This window comes from Callithrix jacchus, chromosome 21, assembly GCF_049354715.1.
Source record: "Callithrix jacchus isolate 240 chromosome 21, calJac240_pri, whole genome shotgun sequence".
NCBI classification, from domain to species: Eukaryota; Metazoa; Chordata; class Mammalia; order Primates; family Cebidae; genus Callithrix; species Callithrix jacchus.
This window is the reverse complement of record NC_133522.1, coordinates 45,173,366-45,185,723: the sequence shown is the minus strand read 5'-3', so window position 1 is coordinate 45,185,723 and position 12,358 is coordinate 45,173,366. Positions and strand designations below refer to the sequence as shown.

General features: G+C 37.7%; 1 protein-coding gene across 3 annotated transcripts in view; it reads left to right on the top strand.

Annotated features, from left to right (window-relative positions):
- The window catches only part of BRWD1 (bromodomain and WD repeat domain containing 1), a 141,653-nt gene that overhangs the window by 23,575 nt on the left and 105,720 nt on the right, over nucleotides 1-12,358 (top strand). For all 3 annotated transcript variants that reach the window (XM_078358412.1, XM_035283039.3, XM_035283038.3), the window contains 4 exons: nucleotides 7,524-7,624; nucleotides 8,952-9,022; nucleotides 10,713-10,813; nucleotides 11,582-11,622. In XM_078358412.1, coding sequence (XP_078214538.1) covers nucleotides 7,524-7,624; nucleotides 8,952-9,022; nucleotides 10,713-10,813; nucleotides 11,582-11,622 — 314 coding nt within the window. The remainder of the gene's footprint in view (nucleotides 1-7,523; nucleotides 7,625-8,951; nucleotides 9,023-10,712; nucleotides 10,814-11,581; nucleotides 11,623-12,358) is intronic.

Below are 12,358 nucleotides of genomic sequence, written 5' to 3'. Positions count from 1 at the left end.
TAAACCTTGGCTGTATAAGTTAAGTAACTTCTGGGCTTCAAAATATATATGGAATTAAAGATTTAATAGTATGCATATCAGCAGGAGGTAACTTCAGTATTCTAAGATCTTTGCATTGTTCGAGAAGCGGAAATACAAAAATACAAATTTGCGTTAGACTTTAAGATGAAGATGCATTTTGAAATCTCTAGAATAACAGCCAAAAGAATAGCAAGAGTCTGCATAACTACTAGGCTTAGTAGAGGTGGGAAATAGGTACTAATAAAGAAAGTAAAACAAGGAGGAAAAAAAAGAAATAGTACTAAGATGGTACTAGGATATTAAATGTCAATATAAACATATTACTTGCAAATACATTAACTTGTCTAAAGCAAGTCTCAAATAATTCTAAGTATGTTCTCTGACAACAGTGTAATTAATCCAGAAATCGCTAACAGCTGGAATTAATAACAGGTAATTCTCGCTTTTTGTAAAATAAGTAATGTATAGTTGACCCTTCAACAATATGGGTTTGAATTGGATGGATCTACTTATATATAGATTTCCTTCCACCTCTGTCACCCCTGAGATAGCAAGACCAACCCCTCCTCTTATTCTTCCTCCTCCTCTTCAGCCTATTAAACATGAAGACAATGAGGATGAAGGCCTTTAAGATGATCCACTTCTACTTAATAGTAAATATATTTTCTCTTCCTTACAATTTTCTTGATAACATTTTCTTTTCTCTAGCTTACTTTTTATAAGAAAACAATATATAATACATACACAAAAATTTGTGTTAATAGACTGTTCATGCTATTGGTAAGGCTTAATTAATAGTTTTTCGGGAGTCAAAAATTACATGTAGATTTTCAACTGCGTGGGGCGTTGACACTCTAACCCCTGTGTTGTTCAAGGGTCAGCTCTACTTCTAAATAAATCCATACATAAAAAAAATCACAATAGACATTTAAGAATATTTCAAACTGATTAATCATGAAAAAATTACAAATGAAAATAGTACATATTAAAACTTCTGGGAGGTACTCTTTGGGAGCCAGCCTTAAAGGTGGTGCCCAGTGATTCTTACCTCCCGGCACTCAGGCCTCTGTAGTCTCCTTGCTGAATAGGGTTGAACTGTAAACTTTATCAGATACTGATAAAATGGTATGGTGTGACTTTTCATGTTTCTGAAATTACACCATAATAAGATAGCTTTTGTCTTAATCTTCTTTAATCACTGTTCTTGGGGGAAGCCAGTTGTCAGGTGGATTGTACAGTCAAACTGCCCTATGGAAAGGTCTTGATGGTAGCAAGTGATGTCTTCTGCTATAGCCATGTGAGTAAGCCATTTTGGAAGCAGATCCCCCATTCCCAGTTAAGCCTTTATGTGACTGTGGCCCAGGTCAACACCTTGACTGCGTGTTGCACCCTCGACACTGAGCCAGACCTACCTAGCTAAGCTGCTTTTGAGTTCTTGACCCATAGATACTATGAGATATTGAATATTTATTGTTGTTTAGAGCAGCTAAATTTTTGAGATAAGTTGTTTCATAGCAGTAGATGATTAATACTCAGTTGAAGTTGTACTGAAGAGGAAATATAAACCCAATTTATGTATTAAAAAGCTGAAGTAGGGGCCGGGCGCGGTGGCTCAAGCCTGTAATCCCAGCACTTTGGGAGGCCAAGGCAGGTGGATCATGAGGTCAAGAGATCAAGACCATCCTGGTCAACATGGTAAAACACCGTCTCTACTAAAAAACAAAAAAACCAAAAAAAATTAGCTGCACATGGTGGCGTGTGCCTGTAATTCCAGCTACTCAGGAGGCCGAGGCAGGAGAATTGGCTGAACCCAGGAGGTGGAGGTTCCGGTGAGCCGAGATTGCACCATTGCACTCCAGCCTGGGTAACAAGAGCGAAACTCCATCTAAAAAAAAAAAAAAAAAGCTGAAGTGTATTTCTCAAGAAGTTAGGGAAAGAACAAACAAGAAATAAATTATGAAGATAAGTACAGAAATTAAGGATAGAAAATGTGCATAACAGTAGCAAGGATCAACAAAGCCAAAAGTTATTTGAAAGACTAAAAATATTGGTAAAACAAAAACAAGCAATGGGGAAAGGATTCCCTGTTCAACAAATGGTGTTGGGAAAACTGGCTAGCCATGTACAGAAAGCAGAAACTGGACCCCTTCCTGACACCTTACACCAAAATTAACTCCAGATGGATTAAAGACTTAAACATAAGACCTGGCACCATAAAAACCCTAGAGGAAAATCTAGGCAAAACCATCCAAGACATAGGAGTAGGCAAGGACTTCATGAATAATACACCAAAAGCATTGGCAACAAAGGCCAAAATAGACAAATGGGACCTAATGAAACTCCACAGCTTCTGCACGGCAAAAGAAACAGTCACTAGAGTGAATCGGCAACCAACAGAATGGGAAAAAATTTTTGCAGTTTACCCATCTGACAAAGGGCTGATATCCAGAATTTACAAAGAACTCAAACAGATTTACAGGAAAAAAACAAACAAGCCCATTCAAAATTGGGCAAAGGATATGAACAGACACTTTACGAAAGAAGACATATATGAGGCCAACAATCATATGAAAAAATGCTCATCGTCACTGGTCATCAGAGAGATGCAAATCAAAACCACATTGAGATACCATCTCACGCCAGTTAGAATGGCGATCATTAAAAAATCTGGAGACAACAGATGCTGGAGAGGATGTGGAGAAAAAGGAACACTTTTACACTGCTGGTGGGAGTGTAAATTAGTTCAACCATTGTGGAAGACAGTGTGGCGATTCCTCAAGGACCTAGAAATAGAAATTCCATTTGACCCAGCAATCCCTTTACTGGGTATATATCCAAAGGACTATAAATCGTTCTACTGTAAGGACACATGCACACAAATGTTCATTGCAGCACTGTTTACAATAGCAAAGACCTGGAATCAACCAAAATGCCCATCGATGATAGACTGGATTGGGAAAATGTGGCACATATACACTATGGAATATTATGCAGCAATCAGAAATGATGACTTTGTGTCGTTTGTAGGGACATGGATGAATCTGGAGAACATCATTCTCAGCAAACTGACACAAGAAATGAAACATCGCATATTCTCACTCATAGGCGGGTGATGAAAAATGAGAACACATGGACACAGGGAGGGGAGTACTAAACACTGGGGTCTACTGGGGGGAAAAGGGGAGGGCCAGCGGGAGGGGGAGGTGGGGAGGGATAGCCTGGGGAGAAATGCCAAATGTGGGTGAAGGGGAGAAAGGAAGCAAAACACACTGCCATGTGTGTACCTATGCAACTGTCTTGCATGTTCTGCACATGTACCCCCAAACCTAAAATGCAATAAAAAATTAAAAAAAAAAAAGATTAATCAGGGAGCAAAAAAGAAATGTGACAAATACCAGATTTGAAAAAGGCATATCACTACAGATTCTTCAGATAATAAAAAGGATATTTTAAACCGTTTTATAAAGGAAAATTTTGAAGGTAAATACAGAGAAAAACACCAAGACTGACCCAAAAAGAAAATCTGAATTGACTTGTAACTGAAATGCATTGTATGTGTAGTTAAACATTTTCTCCACCTACTTATTACTTAGGTAAAAAATGTTTGGCCCTAATCTCCTGAGGAAGCAATGAGACAAATCCAAATTGAGAATTAGTCTGTGAAACAAATGTGATTCCTCAAAAGTCTGATTTTAAGAAAGAAAGGTGGAGAGCTTTTTCATAAGGAACCTCAGGAAAAGGGTTAATGTGTGAGCCTTGATTTAGGTTCTGGCTTTACGGGAGAAAAAAGCTGTAAAGGATGTTTCAGAAATTTGGGAAATTTGAATGGATTACATACTTTATCAATATTAAATTTCTTAAGTATTTGATAGCCATATTGTAGTAATGTAGGAAAATGTCATTGTTAGGAGATACACAGTGAGGGTTTTAGGACTGAAGTGATGTCTGCAAGGTAGAGTTGGATGGTTCATGTCAGTATGATATCTACATCAAAAAGCAGTGTGGCACCCTATTAACCATTGGTGAATCTTCATGACCAGTATATGGGTGCTCATCGTACTATTATGACTTTTATCTAGATTAAAAATATTACAGAATTAAATATTTGCAGAAAATGAACACTATTCTGTTACTGCAGTTGTTCATTTTTTTAGTATTGCTAGTCAAGAAAGAACAAAAATGTACGAGTAGTGGAAAGATAATTTTTCTTTTTTTTTTTTTTTTGAGACAGTTTCACTTTTGTTACACAGGCTGGAGCGTAATGGCGCGATCTCGGCTCACCGCAACCTCCGCCTCCTGGGTTCAGGCAATTCCTCCTTCCTCGGCCTCCTGAGTAGCTGGGATTACAAGCACATGACACCATGCCCAGCTAATTTTTTGTATTTTTAGTAGAGACGGGGTTTCACCATGTTGACCAGGATGGCCTCAATCTCTTGACCTTGTGATCCACCTGCCTTGGCCTCCCAAAGTGCTGGGATTACAGGCTTGAGCCACCGCGCTTGGCCAAGAGAATTTTAATTTTCTAATAGTTTGATTGCGTACTTAAAATCCAAGAGAATTGAAAAATGCCTTGACAGGTTGCAGTTTATCTTGTGAAGTAATAGCTATTGACCGTAGATAGTGGTGATGGCTGTGCAGCATTGTGCTTGCACTAGATGCCACTGAATTGTGCACTTTAAAATGGTTAATGTGAATTTTATGTTATGCAAATGTACGAGTGAGCATACAGGAAAAGATTTGCATTTTAACAGTTAACTGGACAGCTAACTACCTTTGACCTTGATAAATACTTTCTTTTTTTTTCTTTTAAATTTTTTTTTTATAGTTTTAACTGTCAGGCGGGCTGCGGGGTGGGCTGGAAGATTCTTGGCGCTTGCCCGCCCAGTCCCCACTCGTTTTTTTTTTAAGACAGTCTTAATCTGTTGCTCAGGCTGGAGTGCAATGGTGTGATCATGGCTCACTGCAAACTCTGTCTGCTGGGCTCAAGCGATCCTCCTGCCTCAGTCTCCTGAGTATCTGCGACTATAGGTGCATGCCACCATAACTGGCTAAGTTTCTTTTTTGTGTGTGGGTTTTTTTTTTTTTTTTTGGTAGAGATGGGGTTTTGCCTTGTCTTCCAAAGTGCTGCGGTTATAGGTGTGAGCCACCACACCCAACCTACATTGTTTTTAAGGCCCTTTTTTTTTTTTTGAGATGGAGTTTCGCTCTTGTTACCCGGCCTGAAGTGCAATGGCGCGATCTCGGCTCACCACAACCTCCGCCTCCTGGGTTCAGGCAGTTCTCCTGCCTCAGCCTCCTGAGTAGCTGGAATTACAGGCACGTGCCACCATGCCCAGCTAATTTTTTGTATTTTTAGTAGAGACTAAAATACAGAAGCTTTGCAATTTGATAATATAATCCCATTTGTCTGTTTTGTTTTTGTTGCCTATGCTTCTGGGTATATACCCAAAGGGAAATGCAATCAGTATGCTGAAGAGGTGACTGCACTTCCATGTTTACTGCAATGCTATTCACAGTAGTCAAGATTAATCAACCTAAACACCCATCTACAGATGAATGGACAAAGAAAATGCAGAATGCAGTGTGTACACACACACACACACACACTGGAACATTATTCAGCCGCAAAACAGAATACTATTCTGTCATTTGCGGTAATATGGATGAACCTTAAGCCCATTATGTTAAGTGAAATAGCCAGGCACAAAAAGTGAAATAGCCAGGCACAAAAACTTGGTTTCACCAAGTTTTTTATTTTTAGTTGACTTATAATAATTGTAAAGAAAGACAAAGAATACAGTGTGATGTTTCAGTGCATGCATTGTATAAGGATCAAATGAGGGTAATTATCATATCCATCACTTTAAGCATTTACTATTTATTTGTTGTGGGAGTATTCAAAATTTCTCTTCTAGCTACCTTGAAATGTCCATCACATTGTTAATTGCTGTACTCACCTTACTGTGTAATAGAACACCAGAACTTATTCTTCCTGTCTGATTGTAACTTAGTACCCACTGAAACAGCTTCTTGTGGTCCCCCTTCCCCCATACTCTCCAGTTGTAGGTAACCAGTATTCTATTCTCTGCTTCAGTGAAATTAACTTTTAAAATTCATGAGTGAGATGACACAGTGTTTGCCTTTTTGTGCCTGGCTATTTCACTTAACATAATGGACTTTAGGTTCATCCATATTACCACAAATGACAGAATAGTATTCTGTTTTGCGTCTGAATAATGTTCCAGTGTGTGTGTGTGTGTGTACACACACTGCATTCTGCATTTTCTTTGTCCATTCATCTGTAGATGGGTGTTTAGGTTGATTAATCTTGACTATTGTGAATAGCATTGCAGTAAACATGGAAGTGCAGTCACCTCTTCAGCATACTGATTGCATTTCCCTTTGGGCATATACCCAGAAGCATAGGCAACAAAAACAAAACAGACAAATGGGATTATATTATCAAACTGCAAAGCTTCTGTATGGCAAAGGAAACAGTCAGTATAGATTGAAGAGACAACCTGAGCATAGGAGAAAGTTTTTGTAAACTCTATGCGTCTGAAAGAGGATTAATATCCAGAACATGTAAGAAACTCAACTCAATAGAAAAAAAATTCAATTAAAAAAATGGGCAAAAGACCTGACTAGACATTTCTTAAAACATACAAATGGCCAACAGATGTATGAAAATATGCTTAACATCACTAATTATCAGGAAAATGGAAATCAAAACCACAGTGAGATACTACCTTACCCTAGTTGGAATGGCAGTTCTCAAAAAGACAAAGGATAACAAATGTTGGCAAGGATGTGGAGAAAGGGGAACTCTTAGGCACTGTTGGTCAGAATGTAAATTAGTACAGCTATTATGGAAAAGACTGGAGGTTCTCTCACCTCTCCCATAGGCAGGGTCTCTCTGTTGCTCAGGCTGGAGTGCAGTGGTGTAATCATAGCTCATTTGGCCTCAAACATGTGGGCTCAAGTCATCCTCCTACTTTAGCCTTCTGAGTAGCTGGGACTATAGGTGTGTGCCACTTCACCCAGTTAATTCTTAATTTTTTGTAGAGACAGGGTCTTGCTATGTTGCCCAAGCTGGTCTTTCAGTCTACCAGTTAGTTTTCCCAAGTTGAATAGGGTCTAATTTTGGACTTTATATTTTTTCCATTGGTCATTCCGTCAATGTACCCTGTTATGGCTGATTGTTTTAATTATTGAGGCTCAGTGATATGCTTTAATATCTAGTAGGACTAGATCTTCACCTTGCTTAAGTTTTTCTGGCCAGTCTTGTTTATTAGTTCTGAAAATAGCTTATTGAGAACATTTTATGTATAAATGAATGTGGTGAGGTTATGATTTTTTCGCTACAATAGTATTACCTAAATTTTGGATTTCTTTTGTTTTATTTCCTTAGAGTGTCAGTTGAAGTTACCTTTGGAAGACTGTTAAACTGTAAGTTAAGCAGAAGGTTCTGGAAACTGAATTGTGTATGTTTTACTTTTTAGTTTAGCCCGATGGCCAAAGGCTCTCAAAGATACATGGTTTCTACTGGTGCTGATGGGACAGTTTGCTTTTGGCAATGGGATTTAGAATCCTTGAAATTTAGGTAAGTGGCTTTAAGTATGTAACAGGTTTTCTTCTTTAATGTAGTTACAGTTTAGTCTAATGAAATGAAGTTTTATTATTAAGATAAATTATATATTGTGGTTGCTTTTTTACTTTTGAACTCAATTTTTATTATATATAGTATATGTACCGTATTGATTATTTCCTGTTTATAATTTATTTAGATTAATTTGTAAAAGTAGCATAGCTTTTCTATCTTAGCAGATTTTTGTAAAGACAAAGTAAGGCATTGAAAAAAATAGGTGTATAATTGGAAATTCAGTTGTGAACATTTGAGAGTCTTAAGACCTGTCTTACAGACCTATGCTGTCTAATATAGTAAGTAGTTACTAGCCACACATAATCATTGAGCACTTTAAATGAGGCTAGTGCAATTGAGGAACTGAATTGATAATTTAAATTTAAAAGCTTATAGTTGATTCGGTTATTAGGAATTCATTTTTCCTTATTTTTTCTTTTTTTTTTTTTTGAGATGGAATCTTGCTCTGTTGCCTAGGTTGGAGTGCAATGGCATGATTTTGGCTCACTGCAACCTCTGCCTCCCAGGTTCAAGTGCTTATACTACCTCAGCCTCCTGAGTAGCTGGGACTACAGGTGCATGACACCATGCCCAGTTAATTTTTGTATTTTTAGTAGAGATGAGGTTTCACCAGGTTGGCCAGGCTCGTCTCGAACTCCTGACCTCAGGTGATCCATCCACCTTGGTCTCCCAAAGTGTTGGGATTACAGGCATGAGCTATTGTGCCTGCTTATTAGGAAAGTATTAAGTATGTTTTGAACAACTTGAGTATGTGAAATTTTCAGCAAGTTTTGGGAAATCCAAATATAGGTAAAATATTTTTGGTGAAAACTGGATTGTCAAATTGAGATGTGTTTTGAGTGTCAGATACACACTGGAAAATTTCAAAGACTTAATATGAAAGAATCTAAAGTATCTTATAATTTTATTAATTTGGATTACATATTGATATTTTGAGTATATTGGGTTAAAGGAAATATGATTAATTTGGTCTTTTTATATTTTGTAAAAGGTACCTGGAAATATATGGAAATATTTGCTATGAAATAAGATATTAAAGAAATAAGATTATAGCTGGGTGTCCTGTGCCTGTGTTCCCCAGCCACTAGGGAGGCTGAGGCTGGAGACTCCCTTGAGCCCAAGAGTTTGTGTCTAGTCTGGGCAGCATAGTGAGACCCTGTCTCTTAAAAAAATTATAATATTTAAATATGCCATATTAAAACCAATATTTTAAACTGTTAATGTGGTAAAATCAAATATTTTAAAGCAACATCTTCTTCTTTTAAAGCCCACGTCCCCTGAAGTTCACTGAAAAGCCTAGGCCAGGCGTTCAAATGCTTTGTTCTTCTTTTAGTGTTGGTAAGAACTTCTTCACATTTTTTCCTTAGTTTTTCTTTTTTTTTAAAGCATTTATTAAATGACCACCTTATTGCTAAGAACATTTATTAGATACATGTTAAATGACTACATGTTAAATGACTTCTGATGTTTATTTCATTATGTTGAATTTATGATGATCATTTTGTTAGCCTTGTTCTTATCTTCTAGTCCTCCATTCTGCCTTTCTCTGATTTCTGGTAGTAATCAGTCAGTGATGTAAGAGATGGCTGGTAAAAGGGAGGCTTGAGGTGTCCACACAAGTGATTCCTATGCCAATCCTATGTGTATGATAATCTAAAGTTGTGATTTTCTTCGAATAGGCTAAACTGTATGTTTCATGGTTTAAATTTATTTCTAACCCATAATATCTTGGTGAAATTACTCTTTTTCATTTTTTATACAGTGAACTTGTGTGGGAACCTTTCTGTTTTTAGGCTAGATCAAAAACTTTTCCCTCATACAATCTGAAAACTTAAACAAGCTAGGGTTAGATATGTAATGTTGTTTAGAAAGCAGAGCCCCCCTGCTGCCTTTTTTTTTTGAGACAGAGTTTTACTCTTGTTTCCCAGGCTGGAGTGCAGTGGTGCAATATCGGCTCATCGCAACCTCAGCCTCCTGGGTTCAATCCTCCCACCTCAGTCTCCCGAGTAGCTTGGATTACAGGTATGTGCCACCATGCCCAGCTAATTTTTTTTTGTATTTTTAATAGAGTCAGGGTTTCTCCATGTTGGTCAGTCTGGTCTTGAACTTCCAACCTCAGGTCATCCACCCGCCTTGGCCTCCCAAAGTGCTGGGATTACAGGTGCCAGCCACTGTGCCTGGCCCTCAGAACCCCTTTTCTTAAATACATTTTTAGAGCACTGGTGCTTAATTGGCATTATATTGCCACCCTTAATAATAAAGAACGGGACGCCAGGCACAGTGACTCATGCCAGTAATCTCAGTCCTTTGGGAGGCTAAGATGGGAGGATTGCTTCAGCCCAGGAATTCAAGCCCAGCCTGGGCAACATAGGGAGACCCCATCTTTAAAAAAAAAGACAAAAATTACCCAGGCATGGTGCACACCTGTGGTCCCAGCTACTCAGGAGACTAGGTGGGAGTATTGCTTGGGTCCAGGAGGTTGAGGGTACAGTGAATTGTGATCACACCACCACACTCCAGCCTGGGTGACAGAGTGAGACCATGTTCCAGGTCCCACCAGGTGGCTTGGGCCTGTAATCCCAACACTGAGAGGCTGAGGTGGGCGGATCACCTGAGGTCAGGAGTTCAAGACCATCCTGACCAACATGATGAGACACTGTCTCTACTTAAAAATATAAAAATTAGCTGGGTGTGGTGGCATGCACCTGTAGTCCCAGCTACTTAGGAGGCTGAGGCAGTAGAATCACTTGAACCTGGTTGCAATGAGCTGAGATCTGCCAGCCTGGGTGACAGAATGAGATTTCGTCTCCAAAAAAAAAAAGGAGATTGTGAACATATCCAGATTGAATTAATTTTGTTTATTAAAGCTGCAAATATGTTTTGTAAGCTTTATATAGTGAGTTAAAAAATGGAACTGTTGAGATAAACTTAGTTTTAAAAGATCTTTTTTATATTTTAATATAGAAATTTGATTTGTTCAGGTATTTGTTGTAAATTGGATGTTTAAACCTTAACATTTTCCTTTCAGGTGGTATGTTTTTAGCCACAGGTAGTACTGATCATGTAATCAGAATGTATTTTTTGGGTTTTGAAGCACCTGAAAAAATCGCGGAACTTGAAAGCCACACTGTAAGCATCCATGTTTTAGAATCCTTTAGATAGTTAATGCTATTCCTGTTATTGCTAAGGGGCATTGTTACTGGCTCTGATTTTATTTTTAATTTTTTTTCTGTTAAACAGATGAATCGTCATTTACAACTTTTTGATGGGACTTAGTTTTAAAATATTAAATCATAGTTGCATTTCTGAGATAAGTCTTTCTTGTAAATGATGTCTTTTAAACTTTTGCCGAATTATATTTTACAGTTAAAATTTTGCTAGACATGTTTGTATATAACAATGAAAGTATCCAGGTATAATATAGTTTTTGTTAATTTCATTCTAACTTTAAGCATGCGAGGAATTATATTTAAAGGGGAGGGATGTCATTGGTATCTCAGATTAGCACTTGAGAGGCCTAATTACTGTGGTTATTTTAGCTTTATGTTCAAAATCTAGATTTTGATAGTTGATCTGGGTGGGTTGATTTTAAGTGGGCCTGCTTATCTACCCAAGCCTATGAAATAAGAATGCAGTTTTATTAATGAACAGTAAGATAGAACACTGTCAGTGTCCTCAAGTACTGGTCAGGGATCTGGTCATCTTTTTTTCTGTTTGAAGTTTTGGGAAGCTGGGCTACACCCAGGAGTTATTTGATAAGTACAGATTTAAATGACTTAAAACAGCAATTCCTGTTGGATGTGCCTTTCTTTTAAATCAAACCTGTATTTTAGTGGTCTTGTTAGGTTTGTAGATAATCATTTTTGTGTTTGTCCTTTTCCCCCTTTTCTATTTTAGGATAAAGTAGATAGTATCCAATTTTGTAACAGTGGTGATCGGTAAGTGTGTGTATTTGTGTGTGTGTGCTATTAGGCAAATATCATGTGCTATGTATTCATATAGCTAACCTGTCATTTTTTGTGTATTTTTTCCCTTTATATTATTATTACTTATTTGTTTTTTATTTTTTTGAGACGGAGTTTTGCTCATTGCCCGGGCTGGAGTGCAATGAATGGCGCGATCTTGGCTCACTGCAACCTCCACCTCCCGGGTTGAAGTGATTCTCCTACCTCAGTCTCCCAAGTACCTGGGATTATGGGCATGCGCCACCAGGCCTGGCTAATTTTTGTATTTTTAGTAAAGTCAGGGTTTCTCCATGTTGGTCAGCCTGGTCTGTTTGGGTAGTTAAAAAAAGTTTTTCTAAGAAACCACCGTGATATATCCTGCAAAGAAATGATTACTTAAATGATATCCTCCTCCTTTGTCTCCATTGTGTGTCAGGTACCTTTGCTAAGCTAATTGTTGACACCTTAATTTGTTAATAGATTGATTTATTTTTACACAATGTCCAGCATGAATTAATTTGAATTAACAACTAAGATGTTTAAAATGGAGCTATTGCGCTTATTTTCCTATACTTGAAAACTTTTCTGTTTTTTTTCTTCTCTGCATTCTTGTACATTGTATTCTCAAAACTTAATCTGTTTGAAGAGCTATTGATTGAGTTTGAGATGTATTTTATTTCATAGGGCTAGGCAAATCATAGCAAATCAGATTTTTTTCCTCATCCAGTTA